The sequence below is a fragment of the Pseudopipra pipra genome, chromosome 6, assembly GCF_036250125.1.
Source record: "Pseudopipra pipra isolate bDixPip1 chromosome 6, bDixPip1.hap1, whole genome shotgun sequence".
Taxonomy (NCBI): domain Eukaryota; kingdom Metazoa; phylum Chordata; class Aves; order Passeriformes; family Pipridae; genus Pseudopipra; species Pseudopipra pipra.
This window is the reverse complement of record NC_087554.1, coordinates 32826974-32848505: the sequence shown is the minus strand read 5'-3', so window position 1 is coordinate 32848505 and position 21532 is coordinate 32826974. Positions and strand designations below refer to the sequence as shown.

Sequence of the window (21532 nt, the reverse complement as noted above, 5' to 3'; positions counted from 1 at the left end):
GTAACTGTCAGGAAAATTCTAATTTACGGCATGAACTGAAATACTTTTATTAAAATTTATTTGAAAAGTCTTAATATGGTATACTCTGAATTTTCTTTGTCATAACTTTTCAGAATTTCTCCAACACCTTTACTTTTCAAAGGGGTGTTGCAATACAGGCTGTTCCCTAATTTTTTTTTCGACAGCTGTGTTTATATGAAGAGGTGTATAGTTCAGTAATGTTCTGTATCTGTGAGTGGATATAAATATAGAAAGACTAAAAAAAGGCCTTGAGTGCTGATGTATTCAAATATACACACTTGCTTAAATAATTTCATAGCACTTACAGTACCACCAATTTTTTATTATTTTGTGCTGGAGGAATCAATGAGTAAGTTTCCAGATCTAATCAACATTACTGCTCCAGAGCTCCTTGCAGAGCTGTTAGTTTCTAACACATATCCCAGCAATAAGTGACACTAAGAACTGAATAAAAAAAATGATATTTCAAAGCTTCCATCTCATGAGAAAAGAACTATATCGTATGTTCTCATATAATATACAAATTTTATATACTTCTGTTGTATGTGACAATTTATATAGAAGGACAGAATATTTTTATTGAGTTCTCGCTACTTACTAAAAACAGAGAGATTTTGCATTTTGTCATCAAAGGAAAAGGAAATTTATCGTTGGCCTGCCAGAGAATCATTGAAAACCATGTTGGCCCTGGGATGGAGCCTAGAAAGGACCAAGGAAGGAGGAGAAACAATAATACACCAGCGTGAAAATGAAAAACTTCGCAGCATATCTCAGTCTAGTCAGGTAATGTAGAATTGCTTAAATTTAGGAAGCAAAAGGCCTGTTCACTAATTTACTATAAAATTTTACACAATTATGTCAGTTTTATATACTTTTAATGAAAAAAAGCTTTTAATGTTAGAGTTCTGAGATTGAAAGTCATGTCACTATAACAAACACTGTGAAATAACACTGAAGAGTGGATTCCAAAAATGCAGCAGCTTTTAAGATAGTAAGGCTATCAGAGACCATATCAGAGAGCTATTGCTTTTCATTTTCTCAGAAGAACTAAAGAGAGTTTTAATATAGTCATTCAAAGAATACACGGCAGAATATTTGAAGTCTTTTATTTTTTAATAAACAAATCTAGAAATTTTCTTTTTTTGGTCAAACAGGAGAGCCTAAAATGGGCTTTTTTCTAGATTCTAATTATGACTGACATATGAGATTTCACATTTGACACTTTTTTTTAATATACAGGTAAAAATTTTAGGTTATTGTATATATTACCTAGCATTTTGATGTGAGAATAGATTTTTTTTTCATTTGTAGCTTTTTTAACATGTACCTAATAGGTTTGTTGCACAGAGCTTTACCACTTTAAACAATTGAAGACTGTAAATACATCATGCTCCTCCTTTTTCTTAGTCTGTAAATTCCTCAAGACTATAACCTATTTTATCTTTTTGTTGTGTTGTCTTGTCTTTAGTATAGGGTTTGTCCAGGCTGTTCCCACACTGTTCTGTCATGTTTTGAAGGCACATCTCGTATGTCTCGTGATTGGTCTCTTCTCTTAGGCTAAAAGCATAGTTGTTAGCAACTTGCCATCTCTTGCAAACAGAGAGATCTAAGTATCTGCACAACTTTCCTATTTCCACATCAGCGGATGTATTCTCTTAATCATCCTGTGTATCTTCAGTACATTGCAAAACAATAACTGCACACAGTTTCTACAAGAAACTTTAAAATTGTGAATGATGTTACTCTAATCAGGTCAACAAAAGAGATGTTGTAGTTGAATACTTTTATCTGAAACACTTTTATCTGAAAATAATTATCTTTTTATTTCCCTGCAGGGAAATGGGTATATCCCGGCACCACTTGATCTCTCTAATGTGGCACTTTCTAGGGAGCTTCAGGTTTGTCTTTGTGTTTTGCATATATTGCGCTGAAAAGAATGAATAGATTTGGTTTTATTATTATTAATGAGCTGAATTTTGTTAGGCTTTACGACTGTATCTGTGACTGTGGTTGTGATATGCTGTTGTAAAAAGGTGCATGCCATACTATTTACATACTGGAAAAATGAAACATACAAAAATTCTGCTGTTCATGCCATTGGTGCTTTCTGAGTTCTCAGAAAAACTTATCACGAAGCCAGGGAAGGAGCTGATAATAGTATGTGATATATGTGTATCCTGTGCTTGTGCTGACTTCAAAAAACACCTGAACATAGACCTGACACTTAACTATGATGTTTCTTTGCCACAAGAGTGTAGACTTTACCCAAGATAGTAAAATTATGTAGAATTACAGAATTTTTAATCGTCATCTTCTAATTTTGCATTTTGTTTTTTCTGGTGGTAACATAGGGAATGGTTGAGGTAATGGCAGAAAACTACCATAATATATGGGCCAAAAAGAAGAAAATGGAGTTGGAAAGCAAAGGTAAGCCAAAATCCTGTGATCTACACCAAAAAAAAAAAAAAGACAAGGAAAATGAGGGAGAAGAAGCAATCTGAAAAAAGACAGTGTAAGACAATCAAAATTGAATAGTTCCTTTCATAGATGAATTAAAATAAATCTTAGAATAGAAAAACTAACAGCTTTTCAACTTACTAAAGGTGGAGGTAGTCATCCTTTATTGGTACCTTATGATACACTGACAGCCAAGGAGAAATCACGAGACCGTGAAAAGGCACAAGAGCTGTTTAAATTCCTTCAAGTCAATGGTATAATCATATCTCGGTAAGTTGCACATTTTTTTGATATGCTTGTTTACATTCAGTGCGCAAACCAGCATGATGTTTTTATCTCACTGCGGTGTGGTACTTATTAACATAATTACCATTTGGCATATCTTCTATAAATCATAGTATTTGTTATTTTTAAGTTCAGAAAGACCCTTCTGAAATAGTATAGACAGGTATTATTTTTTATGAGTATGTGATCATAGTAAACACAAAATGCAACAGTAATGTAATTAAAAAAGCAGAGAATTTAAGCATCTAAATTCTCTGATAGCAGCCAGCATTGTCAGTAATGATCACAGGAAAATAAATATGAATTCTGATACTGAAACACATCTACGTAAAACTGGGGTTTAATCCAGTTTTTGAAAAAATGCTGGTTTGAGTTCTGTGCTTTCGTAAGACAAAAATACTGGTTTGAGTTCTGTGCTTCCATAAGACAAAGTGGCTATTTTGTGGGCATTTCATCTTTAACTTCTGCTCAAGCAGAAGCATAGACTTTATTATTTGTACTCTAACTTAAATTGCTGTGTCTCAAAGTAAGCTGGCCTGTGGGGCATTACAGTGTCAGTGAAATTAAAATGACTTCTTAAACTGTATTTTTTGGCTGTATATGATGGAATTGTGAATTATTATACTAAACTATCATCTTTTATTGTATGTGGAACACCTAAGCACATAGGAAACCACAATTTTGCTGACATTAAACATTTTTGTAAACTAAACTGTATTCATGAACAAATTTTTCTGTAAATGTTCTTCATGTCCTATTTTCATTTATTTCTACTTTCAAGTCCACATCCCTTTTAAAAGTATACTCAGAAATTTATACATATCAATGATTAGGACCTGCAAAAGGTAACTTTGTTGGCTTCAACAATTAATTACATTTCTTAAGATATGAGAAAACAGTTCTAAATATACACTTCTGCACTAGTACAGAGAGAAATTCCCTCCTGCCACATATGTAGGCTCCCAGCCTGAATCCAAAATGTAGGTATGCCACCAAATACTTTTATATCCTCCATAATTGCTTTAGAGCCATTGAATAAGATTAGTTCCTGAAAATGAATGATCTTTTGAAGCACCAATGGAATTGTTCAAATTTTGCAGCTATGTCTCTTTATGTCAGGAGGGCAATGTTTTCAGTGTTAACTCATGGGACAAGTCAACTTGAAAAAGCACGTTCAAACTCTCTATTGGTGTGGGTGAGGAGTTTGCAGCAATTGTCTGTGTAAGGATGAATCAAAATTATTCTCTTCTCAATGTTTCCTTCAGATGAATATTTGCATATATATATATATATGTATAAAATCTTTTGAAGTACTCGTTGCAGTTATCACATTTTCAGAATATTATTCTTAAAAACATTGGACTAAGCATTAAAACATAGAAATTGTTTATAATTGGAAATGTATAGGTGGAACAGCATGTGTACCTTACATATACCATCTGCTTCTGCTGCTTTATTTTTTTTTTCTCTTCTTTCTTTGTTGAGAACACTTTTGAAGCACTTTGTGTGTTTGTGATGTACAGATAAATCTCTCAGGCCTTACTCAAGTACATGTTAGAAAAAACGTGATATTTTGTTAAGCATCTTTAAATCTCTATAAGTTCCTTTGCTGCTGCTTTTGTTATTTCACAAACCCACCAATGTATTTCAATATTTAGGAAAGTACATGTAGTCTCTTTGGAGCTGTGACTTCTTATAAACTCAAAAGGAGAATATGTCCAGTGATCTCACTGAAAATACAAATAAATACTTAGTCTCCTTTGTGAGAGTGAGGCAGCGGGAGGTGCCTCTCAACCATACATAGCTGTTAATACAGATCCAATAATTTGATTACACAGGTGATATATAAATTAATAGGAGTTCATAAAAGTATTTAAACTAGAACTCTTCAAATAGAATTTTTTTTTTTCAAGTGTAACTGTAAGATGGGAGATTAGAGTCCTTCTAAATTTATGTTTAAAACGATTTTAGAAGGGGTTCCTTAGTTCTCTGATTCTGTATCTCCAGACTATAACTGTTCCTTTCCTCTTAACTGTGTTCTGATATGGTCAAGAACATCCATTTTATTATGAGATACTTTTGTTGTTAAAATTTCTGCTGCATCAACCTTCTACCACAGAATTACTTTTTTCCTTGGATTAATCTCATAGCTGTTTTACAACTGTTAGTCTAATCTTCATTTATTCTCCCTAATTAAGTCCCACACAGTGCTAAGAAATCTTAGTACAAATGATCATTTTTTCCATACTACAACGAGCCCAGCATCTTCCCTGCTTTCTTGTTCCTTTCCTTCTTATTGCCTCAGTACCTCAAACTACCGATTCCTCCCTTCTTCCCTACTTCAGACACGCTGTTCAGTACACTACCCCTCTGTAGTCTCTCCCATTAGCCCAGTCATTTTCTCTAATTGATAAAGGCCAACTCTTCCTATCTGCTACTATTTGAAGAGTCTGTACAGAAGCATATGAAGTTGCCATTGTGGGTAACCAGAGGTTTCCCTTAATGTTACTCAGTTGCTTCCTCACTTGGCAAGGCAGTTAGATGTCCCAGGTGTTAAACACCATCTATCAACAGAAAATCTGAAGTATAACTTATAGTCCTTTTAATGTTGGTATAAAGAGACTATGAAGAAGTTGCAAATGTACATGAAACAAATGTACATGAAAACCTCAAGGAAACAAAGAGGAAAGAAACAACAACTTGTAAAAGTAAATATGTTTGAAAACAGAATAAATTAAAAACCCTATAGCGTTATGTGACTTCAAAAGGAAAAAGAAAAAAAAATCCCTGTTCTTGTCCTGGATGCCAAGACAGAATGCATCATGAGCGGTTTTGTGGAATGAACCCTTAGCAAAGAATTGGAGAGTTTGGCTACCATCAGAGGAACTTTGATGGGCTGGAGAAATGGGCTGACAGAACTCTTGTGAGGGTGAGCAAAGGTAAATGCATTAAGTCCTATACCCAGGATGGAATAACCCCAGGAATAGGGGAACTGAGCCTGAGAGCATCTATGCAGAAGAGCACATTGAATTGTGCAAGTTGAACATAAATCAGGAATATGTCCTTGTGATGACAAAGGCTGACTGTGTACTGGCTTTATTACTAAGTGTGGTCTGCAGGTTGATGGAGGTGATTTTTTTCCCCTTCCATTTTGTGATCATGAGATTGTATCAGGAGTACATTGTCCAGTTTTTGGCTCACGAGTGCTAAGGAAACCATTGAGAAGAGTTGCTCAAGTGGGAGGCCACTGAAATGCTTTGGGGATTGGCATGCATGTCATGCCAGGAAAGACTGAGGAAAGATAAGGGGGATTTTTCAGTTTTAAAATAGAAGGATACGATGGGATTTACTGCTGTCTTCAACTACTTAATGCAAGGTTATAGAGACTATGAAGTAAAACACTGTCTCCTAAAAAGTAACAAGTTCTTACAAGGAAAATTCCGGTTATACATATGAAAATATTCCACCGTTATTTGTTCCCAGAAGGGGTGGTTAAAAATTACTGTAGGCTCTTCAGAGTCATCATGAGATTTCAATCCTTGAAGCTACTCAATACATTGCTGGACAAGGTTCTGAGCAACCTGATCTTTTGGCTTTGCTTTGAGATGGGACTTGGATCAGATGACTTTCAGAGGTTCCTTCCAACATAAATTTTTCTCTGATCCTAAAGAATTTTAGAATTTCAGTCACTTAGGTTTCATTTGTAGTTAAAATAAAATCCAGTGTTTTAAATCTAGGCACTGACAACCACACATTTTTATTCCTCTTTCATATCTTGCATGTACCAGTCAGGATTTATGTCATGAATTTATCTTAAAGAATAAATAATACATGCCTCCTTAGAAATTATTGTATACTGTTGAAATTTTTCAAATATTTTAATAGTATAGTAGTTTGTTACTTACATTGAAGTTTTCATTCAGTAGCTGAAGTAATTTTGACTTTAGTCTTTGATAAAATTCAAGAAAAAAATGAAGTTTAACAGTGAACAGTCAAATAAAGGGTAGTACTTAAACTTATTTTGTAAAGATGCAACTGCTGACTTCCTAAACATTCGGCACTATATTGTGCCAGCAGTAGAAATTGAGTGACCAATGTATTACTTTGTTAGATTCAGAGGTACCATAGCTTTGTTTGTGCAATAAGATAGCACTCTGAAGTTCTAAAATATATATATTATGGATACTTTAATCACAAGCTATCATACCTCTTATTAAAATCAGCTCATGTTTCTATTTCTTGCCAGGTATTTGATGACTAAGTGTTGCTATGGAAAGTCAATTTCTCCTTCTTACAAAAATTTACCATAATAAAAGATAATAAGGCATGAATGCTTCATAGTACTGTTTTCATTTGTACTAATGTCATCATGAATGCTGTTTCTCTTAATCCTTTCTGAAACAGGGGCCTGAATGACATGGAGTTGGATGCTTCATCCATGGAAAAGAGGTTTGCCTTTAAGTTTCTGAAGAAAATTTTAAAATATGTTGATTCTGCTCAAGAGTTTATTGCACATTTGGGTAAGTTGCATATTTTATTCTGAAAATAATTAGAATTGTCGATATTTAAATATTCGGATAGATATATTTACATTTGTAGTGAACACTATTTTTATTGCATTTAAGAAACTTAAATCCTATCTTTTAACTTGCCGATTAAATTCTTGCCCATTTGTAACTAGCCAAACAGTTTCTGTTGTTTTATTTTTATTTCAGTAAAACTAAGTTTGCAAGGCTATTTGAAAGGCTATTGTGTTATTCATTATTAGACAGATTCTTATTTGTGTGTCTGCCTCGATTGTATCCTTGCAGAAGCCATTGTAACCAGTGGAAAAACTGAAAAATCTCCACATGACCAAGAAATAAAATTCTTTGCTAAAGTGAGTGACTTAGTATTTCAAGTAACGTTCATATACATTCCATTATACAGAATATGGAACTTTGTAATGTTAGACTGCTTTTCACATATTAGTAATATATATTTTCCATTTTTTTGTGGTAACCAATCAAATAGTTATCAAACATTTTGAAATATCTTCAAAAATATTTCAGTATATTTGCTGGATTCAAATATTTAAAAATACTTCAATAAATCTGCTTGTGTATGAGAAGGAACATAGAAATTAAAAGGCAATTTATTTTTTACATGAAATTAAATACTCTCACTGAATATATTAATTATTTCTGAAATTTTTTACCACAAGAGATCACTGAAGTGCATAACATCATCTAATTATCAGGAAGAAATATTCCTATGCAATATTAGATCCAAAACAGATATCTTTGTGTAACTGTTTATTATTTATGTAACTTTAAATAAAATTGTAAGACTTGAATTTTTAATTTAGATGATTTTGTCTCTGAAATGGGAAAATACAACTGTTACAGAATTAAAATTCTTTAAATAAACTTTGACCAACCAGAGCATTGCTGCTGTATTCGCCATTGAGCTCTGTAAAAAATATATTTTGTATCTGTATTTCTTAGGTTCTTTTACCATTAGTTGATCAGTACTTTACAAATCACTGCCTCTACTTCCTGTCTTCTCCATCAAAAACCCTCAGCAGCAGTGGATATGCATCAAATAAGGAGAAGGAAATGGTAGCAAGGTAAGAAGAAAATTAAGAAATATATAGGAGGTTTTTATATAGATAAATAAAGGACTTTTCTAAGATTAAAGAGAAAGATAGTTCAAAAGTTCAGTTTCCTCAGCTGGAAAGTGAATATTTTATTCTCTATCAAAATAGCAGTGAGTAAATAAAAGTCCTCATTTTAGTATTCTTTAACATATATAAATATATATATATATGTATGTATGTATATATAATTAAAGAATTAACTATATATAACTACTATATATTTAAGGATATGTAATTGTGGATGATAACATAAAATATTAATAAATTATTCTGTGAGCAATGGAACTACTTAGTTTCTTGTGAGTTTATGTTCCATTGTTGGTGGCAGTTTCCAGTTGAGAGCTTTTTCCACTCTTGGGTCATTTAAATGGTGTCACATTTATTTAAATTTTTATATATATTAAAAAAAAATGTTAAAAATACCATGATGAACCTCTCTAGAGGGAATTACAGATTCAAGAATTGATACAAAATTACTTCTGCCACTGCATAAATATTGCTGGAATTTAATAATTTTTAGATATCTGTACTGTTTCCGATTTGGTTTGAGTCAGCCATTTGATGCAAAGTTATTTTAGAGAACTTAATTAAAAAGAGATATTTGCATTTTAATTTATAATGTGTTGCCTATACAAAAATATGAATTTAATTTTTCCTCAACTAAGATTTAATATTAATATTTAATTGGGCTTTAACTATAACTGTAACTTAATATGTTTTTTGCTGGGTTTTTTCTTCCACTTAAGGTGTGCTGCCAGTTATTTTCTTTGGGAAATTTTGAAATGTAATATTTAAAACTGTTTTACTATCACATTTCCTTACTTTACCTGTAGGCTCTCAGATTTTTTTTACTTTCCTTCACTACATTGACCAGAGTTAACTCATTTCCAATGGAAAGTAGATATCAAATTTGAAACTAAAGGTTACTTACATGTTGTTAAGCAAGATCAGGCCCAGCACTCAACGTCCTAGATTCCAGTCTTCAGTTTATCTTTCAACATATTTTTGCATTGCTCTAAACTATTATTACTCTTTTGTTTCCACCTTCTGTGTGGGTGGTAGTCCTTATATAGCAGTTGCCTGTAAGAATGAGTGTTAAGTCCCTAAGATTATGTTTTACTGAGCTCTCAGGTATATTACATACAAACGTGCAAGATAGTCCCCCAGTAGCTGGGAAAGTCATCTCAGGTTCAGGAGGATGGAAGTAGCATTTAACTTTGTTTAAGTTTCATGCCTCCTCTCTGAATGTTCCTGTTACTTCCTTAAAGTCAGTCAGGTCAGCGTAATGAATCTAGAAGGATGTGTACTAGAGCTATACAAAGTGACTTTACCAAGGCACATGAAGAAGTTAGATGTCTAGCATACATATCTGCTAATATAATTTCAGAAATATCTTATAATTCTTTGTGCATTCTTCATTGAGAAAAGTGACTATCTGCTATTTTCATCTTATAGGAAGTATAGTATTTCCTTACTGTTGTGAAGATAACAGTAACAATCTGTGGTTAGTAAGAGACCATACCAATTCCTAAGGTATATGCTTCATTTTGTTATGTCCTAATTCCATTTGTAAAGTATAGCACAAATGATATACAAGTCTGTCTAGCTGTCTTTGTTAAAGTAGCCCCTTTAGAGAGCTGCTGATTTATTCTCTAAATTATTCTACTATTTTGACAGATAGGTTAGATATGCAAGTTTCTGATATACTTGCCAGAAACTCTTCTAGTCTGTATATATTTCCAGATTCATCTTACCATCATCAGAGGGTAAACATAGATTAATTTCTTTATTTACAAAGAATATCTTTGCAAATTATTATAAATAGTATGAAGATTTCTAACATTCATTTCCTGCAGAATGCCAAGTGAAACACTAAAATATTTCTCATTTTTCTTGTTCTTACAAAAAAGAAAAAAATCTTATTCAGAAATATAGGCCATAAAGAATGACTCAGCCATATAGTGTGCAATTGTCGGAAACCACTGTAATCAAAAGAAAGTTTCAAGTCATCTCTGAAGTAGTGAATCTTAAAAAATGAGAGACCTCAGAAGATTAAAAATGTTATTCTGCTTAATGCAGTTGATTGTTATTATCATGTATAACTCAAAATACACTTTCCAGGATTTTCCTATGTTGTTATTTCTTTTTCATATTCCTAATACTCTTTACCTCATATTCTAAATAAATCTTTAACCTTTGTCTTGTCTTCTCTCGCTCTCTCTGGTTTTTTAATTCTTTAGCCTGTTCTGCAAGCTAGCTGCTCTTGTTAGACATAGGATCTCACTTTTTGGTAAGTTGTTAAGAAAGATCTTGATAAAGTTCAAAATATAAAGAATGTATAACTGTTGTTTCTAACACACCTGAATTTTTTCACAAATATAGGCAAAATTCTATAACATGGTGCATAAACTTCTAGTGTAACTAGCGACTGCATTGAACATGGCTCTTCTACTAAGCTAACACCTAAAAGAATATGTAAACTGTTGAAGCAGCAGGAAGTGACAGGTTCTAGTATTGTTCTCATAGTATCTCTTTCTAACCAGGTAGTGATTCTGCTACAATGGTGAACTGCCTGCACATCTTAGCTCAATCTCTTGACACACGGTAAGTTTACAACATTTGTACCAACTACAAACTACAAAGGCATTGTAAAGCTTTTCAGAAGGAGTTGGGTCATTTCTGTATTTTTTATTCTTTATTTGTAATAAATTATATTAGCAGCATCAGTGATTCAGATATTGTCCATCATATTAGCAGATTTTGTCTGAAGTGTTTCAACTATATTTTTGTTCAATGCCTGTCATTAAAACATTGAAAACTCTTGTCACTGTTTCCAAGGATATTTGAAGATTTTGGGAGATATAAATGACACAAACTTTGGAACTGCAAGTATTGATACCCACAGATATTGAAAGAGTTTAGTGCATAGTGGAAAATTTGTCATTAGAAGCATGCAGTGTATTGATATATGAGCATAGTTACATTTGCTAACTTTTACTGTTTATCATTGAAATGATTATGAAGATTAAGATAGAAACCAGAATAGTTTTCTAATTTGAGTTGATTTCTGGCCTAGTTATGTTACATAGCAGCCTGACAACAAACTTAGCGTGAATAACAACACTAGAAGCTTCATTAAGGAGTTGTAGAAGAGTGCAAAAAAATTAAGGAATGGGACAGTGACGCTGGTATTGCAGTTGCAATTTACCAGATTTAAGGTGCTTTGAAGTATCTTGACTTACATACCTAGTTACTGGGGCTCCCATAAAAATGTAGGGATTAAGAGTTGGGGGGTTTTGAGCAGATTTTATGGAGAAGCTTTCTCACCACTTATGATATTTACTGAGAAGGTATTATCTTGTTTGAAAGCAGATCACAAAAACTTGAAAGGCAAGACTATGGAATCAAGGTCTTTGTTGCTATTATTTTGTATTAAGTAGCCGAAGCTAATTGTTGCTTATACCACTATGCAAATGTAAGTGCCCTTCTCTGTTCATAATGTAAAGATCATTGATACCGTGTGTGTATCTTCAAAGACTGATAGAATGTAACTAACATATGTACAGCTCTTTACAACTGCTGAAGTTCAATGCAATATTTTTTCCCTTATTATTTTTCAGAACTGTTATGAAATCAGGATCTGAACTTGTCAAAGCAGGATTGCGTGCCTTTTTTGAAAATGCTGCTGAAGACTTGGAAAAAACTTCAGAAAATCTTAAACTTGGAAAATTTACTCATTCACGAACACAAATCAAGGGTGTTTCACAAAATATCAATTATACTACAGTAGCATTGTTACCAATCTTGACATCGTTTTTTGAACATATTTCACATCATCAGTTTGGAATCGATTTACTTTGTAAGTATTTTATTTTTTAAAAAAGTTTATTGTGTTATAATGGTACAAATGCTTTTTAGTAACGCTGCATGGATTCAAAGGATGAAATTCTGTTTTCAATAACATGCACATTTCCAGCATTAAATCTGAAATCACCTGCATACTATCTTATTTCTAGTGTATGCATAAAAATAATATTCAATAAGTTTCAAGTTAATTATGTACAATATTTCTTCAAACATTGAGAGAGAAATTAAAATATCCCCTTAAGTGCTGTCTTACCAACTGTGTGGATGAAACTAGTTTTCTATAGAAAATTCTTATTTCATTAAAGGAGACAACTTGCTATTAATTCCCTGGGGATTTTCTCCTTACATATGAAAACTACTGTAGGTCTTTGAATATAAGTTTTCCCTCTTTTTAGCATCATTTAGTTTAAAAATACTGAAATGTCTCCTTGAGATTCAATAATATGGTGAATGGTCTTATTATGCTCTAATGTCTCTAATTATCTTCCAAAATTTTATATATATTTGAGTCATAATTAAAAGGTGGATAACCATGAAAATACTTTCTTTAAAAGTATGGTGAAACTTTAGATCACGTACCTAAAGGTTAGACACACAGAGTGATGTGGTTTAGCTTAAAATTGTACTCTGTGAGTGTGATAACCTGCAATTATCTTATTAGCAAGTATCTGTTGTCCTCTTGGAATGTCCGATAATCTGTTAGGTTGTGGAACAAATGTAGATGACAAACTAGGTATTAGAGAAATTAAAGATAAATAATACCATGTAGAGTATCTATAACCAGAAGGTTCAGTGATACATATGTTAAAAGTTTAGACGCTTTTAAACGGATCGCATAAAATAGATGTTTGAAAAGTAATCTTTAGCTGAATAAATACTGATAATATACTTCTTATTTTCCTCTAGTGGGTGATGTACAAGTTTCATGTTACAGAATTCTTTGTAGCCTCTATTCTCTTGGGACTGGAAAGAACATCTATGTTGAAAGGTATTACATGTAACACTCAGCATGTAAAATTTTCTCTTCTTTAGGAGTGTGTTACTTAGGTAATAAGGCAGTTTGGATGAAAGGTGAATTTGAAACAGTGCACTAGGCAAGTAGTTGCCTATACTTTAGCGTTCAGTTCCACCAAAAAAAAAATCAAAACTAAATAAAAGCAAATAACTCATCCTGCATATGTCAGTGTATCTGCAGAGTTTATTTTTCCCATGGGAAAAGCTAAATTTTTCCATGGGTTGCAATTAAGTTTGTCTACTGCATGTTGCTGTGGAATGTAGGCTGAGTACTAAGTAGACTGCATGTGTTTCACACCTAAGTGTATACAGAGTTCTCAAATGTTGTCCTGAGCATAAAATCCTGAGCATATGTAGATTATTCTGACAACATTTAACTCTATGAATGAAACCATTAGTTAGTAGCATTTAAAAAAGACTAGGGTCTGCAATTCCTTTAAGTATCTAGTTGCTGTGCTATCTTCCAAGCCCTGGATTTTAGATCCTCTTCCATTAAAAAGGGACCAAGTCCATATCTGTCAGTTCAGAAAAGAGAACCCTATCATAAGATAGGAACTAAGATAAGGATAACCTATCCCTATGCTTGTGAAAGTTGTAGGTTAGGCAATTTTCATGACCTTTCTTATGATGAAAAGTTTAAGATCCACAGGGAGAGAGACAGACTAAACTGGAGGAAATGCAAGTAGTCTGGTTAGGAGAGGCTTTGCCTAGTATGAAGAATGCTGGTTTCCAATTCTTTCCTTCCAAAGTTTATTTAAAATTCTTCCATGCAAAATGCAAGAGCAGTCTGGTAGATAGATCTTTCCTTCCACTCTGCATGCATGCACATGTGTGCACAAGCTCATTCTTTTGTACTTCCTTATTCAGGCATTTATGCATTCATCACTAAATCAGAAAGCTATACTCTCTTTCATCTCTTTTTGGGCTTGAAAATCTTAAATACTCCTTTACACAGATCTGATAGGAAAAATGAGAAGTGCCTTACCCCTTATCTAATCAGCAGTCAGGGTCTTCTCACAGGAAATGAAATGTGAGAATATTTGAGCTGCCTTTCAATAAAAAGTGCTCACAGCACAGGCCTCCACTTGATCAGCAAAAGCTATAAGCATTAGACCTTTTACATCGATTCTAGCAGCATCACCTTTGCCTACTGCAGTTGTCTTCTTAGACTGGAGAGCGATCAGATTAGATATATTCAAGGAATTGAATTGGTCTCTTAAGTCTGTGTGAGAGGTTTTCAACTGTGGATTTCATTTAATTTGTTTTTAACAAGTCTCAAGCTCTTAAATTACAGTTGTAGACAGAAATCAGTGTCTAGGTGGGAAGTAGGATCTCAAACATACTGTTCAATGTTTCAGCAAAACTTAGAAGTGAGTGATTGAACTGACTTGAACAGTTATTCAAGTTAAGCAATGCTCCGATTCAGGATCAAAGTACAGGTTTTTCTCCTAGTGAATTTTGGAAGGGACATTAAGAAGTTTTACCTTTCATTGTAGAATAAGTCAATTCTTTTTTCTTAGATAAATATCAGTTTTCGTGGCTGAAATAATTCAGCTAATTCTACAAGACTCCTGACTGCTGGGGCTCAGAACTAACACTTAGTTGGATTGCTAGTGCTGCCCTGTTGAGACACACTTCCATTGTCGTGTTTTATCCTTTGTACAAAGACAGTTTATCTTCTTTAGGATGTTTGACATTTTTCTGATTTCTCTGTGGACATTTCTTCTCTAAATGTCTCTATGGTTCATAAATGTAGAGCTGGATGCAAAATGCAATAACTCTTTATTGCTTTGAGCCCTAATGCTCTACTGACAAGTATAGTATTATTGCTATAGGTATTTTGGTACTCATTTCTTTTTATTTCCTGCATTAGAAATTTAGGTCCTAAATTTGGGGTTGAAAACTCTGTTTTCATGCCCAGTACCTAAAAATTGTATGTCCCTTTATGGTGTCTTGGTCTTTTATTGGTTAGTGCATAGAAACACATTTCCAAGTTATTTTTAGTATCTGTAACAATAATAAGAAATATAAACTTCTGCATGAGTTAAGAATTTATAGCAACTTTTTGATGGATGTAGTTAAATATTACAAAATTAACAGTTGTACTCAGTCATATATACATATCCAGGTTGTTCATTAAGACTTTAAACTGACCTACTTGAGGCTTCTCAAAATTAAGGCTGCCAAATACACAAGAAAGCCTGTTATAAGAGTAGTATAATAGAAAATGCTTCTTCATTACTGCCTCAGTCTTTTGTCATGTTTTGGTTTTTCAAAGTCTAGATCGATTTGATTACATTTCAGTGTTTTCCACTTCCTCCAAGGCTTGCACATCAGACTGTGACAGTCTCATACTTCGGTGTGAATGTTTCCAATTAGTTATGTTTCTAACATATTCTAAAGGGTTCCTAACATGTTCTAAAAAGTTAATTTGGCTTTTCTTTAACTATCTTTTTATTCAATTTATTCTACTGAACAACTCAGTTCCTTGATGATGTATTGTACATGATTTGCTTTTTGTGTCAGTGGCTGACAATTTGCTCTGAAATTCTTTTTATGTTTTCTAACTTCCATCCTGCAAAATTTTAGGCTTTCACAGAATCATAGAATGGTTTGAGTTGGAAGGGACCTTAAAGATCATCTTAACAGTGATGTCACAGTTCACCCAGGGATAGGCATCTCTGGCACTGCCTCTTCTTCCTGTTGTGAGGGCTCTCCCTCCTCTTCATCCCTCACTAAGTGAACTGCTTTTGTCTTGGATTTCTTCTCTTCTATAGGGGTGACTGCTACCAGCATGGGTTGTTTCTCTGGTTCAGCTGCAGTTTGAGTGGCCGCAGTGCCTGTTGATCTGCTTTCCTTCTCTGTCCCCTGAGGGTGCTCTCTAATAACATGCAGTATCCAATAAATATTAGCCAGGCCCCAGCATGTTGCCTAAGTTCACACCTCTCTGGAACTGCCACAGCATTTTTCTTTCAAATGTTCTGCCACTTTATCAGGGTCCTGTAGTTGTTCAGGGGTGAAATTCCAAACTAATGGAGCAGAATAATCCTTCAAAACCTGGCCAATTTTCTACCACATTCCATGCCACTCATGACTATCCACCCTCAGGGCAGATGTCTGAAAGACACTACTAAAAATCTCTTTTGTGACTCTGAATATGGTGTGGACCATACTGTGGTGTGGGGGATGTGGCAGACCTAGTAACAAGAACATGCTTTTCTTAACATCCAAGGGAAATTCAAAATCCTCAAAAGCTGTTTTAACAAGCCTGAAGAAGAAAGGAAAAGGGGGTGAAAACCTGGGGAAAATCATCCTGTTCTTCCCACAGGCTGGGTATGATTATTAATGAGCTCCCAGAGGTAGCGCCTGAGGTGAGGGCAGGAAAGCAGCACTGAAGGCACATCCCAAATGACTCTCATTGTCCTTGATGTTATCATATCATAAGCTGATATCACACAATACAGCAACAAAGCAATCTTGATCCCTCTCCCTGCCCTGAAAAATATCATCACATGGAGCACATATTGCATATGCAGGAATATATGCAAGGTTAGATACCACAACCATGTGAACAGACCAAGCAACATTGTGACTAGCTGCTTGGACCCAGTACAACAAATGCGTAGATCAAATTTGTTTCCAACCTGCTCTGGTCAGATCTGTTGTTATCTCAACCCTTCCTGTCTCACACTGAGCACCAAATAGGGGTGTTGTGGTTTAGGAATGATATTCCCCCATTTGGTGTTCCCACTGAAACAATCCAAATTATGTGCCACTTGCTCACTCTTACCATCCCCTCCCCCTCCTCTGCTGCAGGCTGGAGAGGAGAATTGGAGGCACAAAAGGTAAAGATCATGGGTTGAGATAAGAACAATATACTGGAAATAGCAATGAAATAAGGCAATGAAATTGTTGCTCAGTAAGAGCAACAATACTAATGACAGACTGTACAAGAAAGAGGTGAACAATTCACTTGCAATTGCTCAAAACCACAGTATGTTGACCCTGAAGGGTCCCTTCCTCCATCCCCCGGCAATGACAAGTGATATAGAATAATCTCCAGGTCCCAGCCGTGCTCCCTCCTGGCTACTGCAAAAATTAATCCTATCTTGGCCAGAACCAGAACTGGTGGAGGTGGGGTGTTTTTTTAATTGTGTTTCTTATACCACTGTGATTTCCATTTTTTTTCATTTGAGAAATGCAATTTTTCAAAGTTGTCATATAGTTCCTAACGTATTAAAAAGACAAAATAAACCATCAATAAGCACTAATACTTCTTTTTTATTGTGCATGCTAGACACTGATAGCCTAGTGAAACCTTTTTTCTCTCAGATGACTTTTAATGTCTCTCATATACAGGCAGCGTCCCGCACTTGGTGAGTGTTTAGCATCTCTTGCAGCGGCCATTCCAGTAGCATTCCTTGAACCTTCTCTCAACCATTACAACCCACTGTCTGTTTTCAACACAAAAAGTGCAAGAGAAAGAGCAAGTAAGTACTGTTTCTCAAAAAAAAAAAAAAAAAGCTGTTTACTCCTCTCCAACTAAGTAATAGAAGTTGTATAATGAAAATAATCCAAACGGATGCCTTAGTAGAGAACTCCTACTATTGCTGTTTCATTACTTGTCATTTTAGCCTTCTCTATTTTGTTGAAACTGTGTCAACATTTTTCCCTTTCTCCTAATAGTTCTAGATATTTTTCTGAACACGATGTTTGAATACTTTTCTAAAGGTGCATACTGTAATATTTGAAGCTTAGTTAAAGAACATACGTATGTTACAATATTTTTTGGCAAATATACAATTGCGTACATGTAGCAAATTTCTATGGTTTTTGTTGTCTTACCAGTAATCTAAAGCAGTTTGGTCTAGGGAACTCCTGGCAGAATAAGACTTTGATTCCATGAAACCTTAATCAAACAGGGACCTTGACAGGTTGGAGAGATGAGCAGAGAAAAAGTGTCTGAAGTTCAACAAAAGTAAATGCAGGGTCCTACACCTGGGGAAGAATAACTCCATACAGCAGTACCTGCTGGAAAGTAGCTTTACAGAGAAGGGTTTGGGGGTCCTGGTGGACAACAAGCTGTCCAGGAGCCAGGAGTGTGTCCTTGTGGCCAAGAAGGCCAGTGGTATCCTGGGGTACATTAGGAAGAGGCACTGCCAGCAGGTCAAGGTAGGTGATCTTGCCCTTCTACTCAGCCCTGGTGAGGCCTCACCTGGAGTGCTGTGTCCATTTCTGGGCATCTCAGTATAAGAGAGACATGGAGCTCCTGGAGTGGGTCCAGCAGAGGGCTACAAAGATGACTGAAGGACTGGAGAACCTCTCTTATGAAGAAAGGCTGAGGGAGCTGGACCTGTTCAGCATCAAGAAGAGATGACTGAGAGGGGACCTCATCAATGTATATGAGTCTCTGAAAGGAGGGTGACAAGGGGATGGAGCCAGGCTCTTTTCAGAGATGTCAAGCAATAGGACAAGAGGCAACGGGCAGAAAATGATGCACAGGAAATTCCACCTCAATATGAAGAAGAACTTCTTTATTGTGCAGGTGACCACACACAGGAACAGATTGCCCAGAGAAGTTGTGGAGTCTCCCTCACTGGGGATATTGAAGAACCATCTCAGCTCAATCCTGTGCAATGTGCTCTAGGATGACCCTGCTTGAGCAGGGAGGTTGGGCCAAATCATAGAATCATAGAATGTGCTGAGTTGGAAGTGACCCATCAAGATCATTGCGTCTAACATCCAGACTTGCACCGGGCATCCCAAGAGTCACATCATGTGCCTGAGAGGATTGTCCAAACGTTTCTTGAACTCAGGCAGCAGGCCGAGTGCTGTGACCACTTCCCTGGGGAGCCTGTTCCAGTGCCCAACCACCCTCTGGGTGAAAAACCTTTTCCTGATACCTAATCTAAACCTCCCCTGACTCAGCTTCATGCCATTTCCTTGAGTCCTGTCACTGGTCATGAGAGTGAAGAGATCAGTACTTGTCCCTCCTTTCCTCTCACAAGGAAGTTTTAGACTGCAATAAGGTCTCCCCTCAGTCTCCTCTTCTCCAGATTGAAAAGACCAAGTGACCTCAACCACTCACACGGCTTCCCCTTCAGACCCTTCACCATCCTCATGGCCCTCCTTTGGATGCTCTCTAACAGGTTAATGCCTTTTTTATACTGTGGTGCCCAAAACTGCACACAATATTCAAGGTGAGGCCACACCAATGCAGAGCAGAGTGGGACAATCCCCTCCCTCGACTGGCTGGTGATGCTTTGCCTGATGATCCCCCGGACACAGTTGGCCCTCCTGGCTGCCAGGGCACTGCTGACTCATATTCAACTTGCCATTGACCAGGACCCCAAGTCCCTTCCTGTAGCAGTGCCTCTCATTCCCTAGTCTATACACAACCTCACTGCGGTCCCTTCTAGCCTTACCCTTTCTGTGATTCTGTTGAAAGGAGCATGAGTCCTTCTACTTTTCTTCACTTGCTTCTCTCCCAATTTACTCTTGATGGACTCCTATCTTAAAGTATTTCAGTATTTTTCTGGTTGATCCACGTAAGAGTCATTACCTGCCAAATCATTGTACCTTTAAACAAACAAACAAGAAACAAAAGGGTAGGTAGACCGATTACATATGCCTCAAGTTTTTCCAGATAACAGCAGTTATGGAAAAGCTTCTGCTAATCCTTCCTCCCTGTCAGCTCTGCTTTATAGAAACAGCACTGGTGGCAGAACAGTTTTACTTGAGGGACTGGCATTAGATTATGATGGGTTGTTAACTGCTGAATAAGCATCCTTCAGTTTTTAATACAAGCATCTGACAACTGGAATTCTTTCCTGGCATTTTGTTGGGAGATAGATGTGCAGAGTGCATATACTAGGTACAGTTAAATTTTAACCCCACCCATAATTTTAAGCTGGTTGTTTCCTTTTCCCTGAGGTGGATTTAATCTTTGGCAAATAAGTGTAAAAGTTGTGAATGATTATGGAAATAATGACCAGAATTGATTGAATATTAATATAATCTTTCTGTTCTGCACTTTTAGCTGGACTGCTCACCAGATAATTGCAGGACACATTATGGTAAAGCCATGGCTTTATGGCAGATATTGTTTACATCATTGCTATATGCACATCATCAGAAAGACATAATTTATGAAAGGAGATACCCATGCATACCCCAAAGTCTTACTACAGATATACCTGCCCAAGACAGTGAAGGAAAAAAACCTGAGTGACAATGTTACTTGTATTTTAAACATAGGGTTTAAACATAGGTGTCCTCTTTTATTTTGCTAATTATTCTTTTGTTTTTCTACCCTTACTCGCAGTTTTAGGTATGCCTGATACAGTAGAAGAGATGTGTCCAGAGATCCCTCAGCTGGATGGACTTATAAAGGAAATTAATGATTTAGCAGAGTCTGGAGCAAGGTATACTGAAATGCCTCATGTCATTGAAGTTATCTTACCCATGCTATGCAACTATTTATCCTACTGGTGGGAAAGAGGGTCTGAGAGTGTTCCTCAAAGTGGTGGGCCTTGCTGTACAATGATAACATCTGAGCATCTGAGCATCGTTCTTGGGAACATTCTAAAAATCATTAACAACAATCTGGGAATAGATGAAGCATCTTGGATGAAAAGAATTGCAGGTACTGTAAACATTTTTTGAAGAGTAATTTTACTAATAATATTTAATTACTTTTTTATACTTTACATTATTACCCAGTGATATAATAGCAATAAATTGTAATAAAACCATCATAAAAGACAGATAAACAAAAGATAAGTAACAATTTATTTTTTTATTATTATTTTATACATGCAGTGTAGCATCACTTTAAGTAGAGAGTTTTCTGTACACCATAACAGATTTTGAAAATCTTATCTCCTCTATGCACTGTATAAAAGCCTTAGAATTTATTTTGGAGTTGTCAGTTTTGCTGATTTTCAAGGCACCTAAGAAGTGAGTTTTACGGTAGAGGGTATAAGTCCTGTGAATTCTGTTCATGAAATATCAGGACAAAATGCAAAGAAATTGTAAATGGTGAAATAATTTTAAGAGTCACCCAAGTTCAAAATTAGTTGGTTTACCTGAATAAATGTGTGATCTATTAAATGAGCTGAAAGTTTTCTCAAAATGTCCTACAGGATTTAGTATCTAGCTAGATAAAGAAATTTACTGTATCCAAATTTTATCATTCATATTAACCAGTGTAAATTTGTACTGTGCAATAATGTGGTTCGAGAAAAGTTA

At 35.3% G+C, this 21532-nt stretch overlaps 1 protein-coding gene across 14 annotated transcripts in view; it reads left to right on the top strand.

The window, feature by feature from the left end:
* RYR3 (ryanodine receptor 3) overlaps window positions 1-21532 on the top strand; it is a 212354-nt gene that overhangs the window by 140306 nt on the left and 50516 nt on the right. For all 14 annotated transcript variants that reach the window (XM_064658435.1, XM_064658448.1, XM_064658446.1 and 11 more), the window contains exons 54-66: window positions 655-804; window positions 1857-1919; window positions 2373-2448; window positions 2625-2748; window positions 7168-7283; window positions 7575-7642; window positions 8250-8371; window positions 10642-10691; window positions 10945-11005; window positions 12022-12260; window positions 13175-13256; window positions 17642-17772; window positions 20607-20927. In XM_064658435.1, the coding sequence (XP_064514505.1) occupies window positions 655-804; window positions 1857-1919; window positions 2373-2448; window positions 2625-2748; window positions 7168-7283; window positions 7575-7642; window positions 8250-8371; window positions 10642-10691; window positions 10945-11005; window positions 12022-12260; window positions 13175-13256; window positions 17642-17772; window positions 20607-20927 (1603 nt within the window). The remainder of the gene's footprint in view (window positions 1-654; window positions 805-1856; window positions 1920-2372; window positions 2449-2624; window positions 2749-7167; window positions 7284-7574; window positions 7643-8249; window positions 8372-10641; window positions 10692-10944; window positions 11006-12021; window positions 12261-13174; window positions 13257-17641; window positions 17773-20606; window positions 20928-21532) is intronic.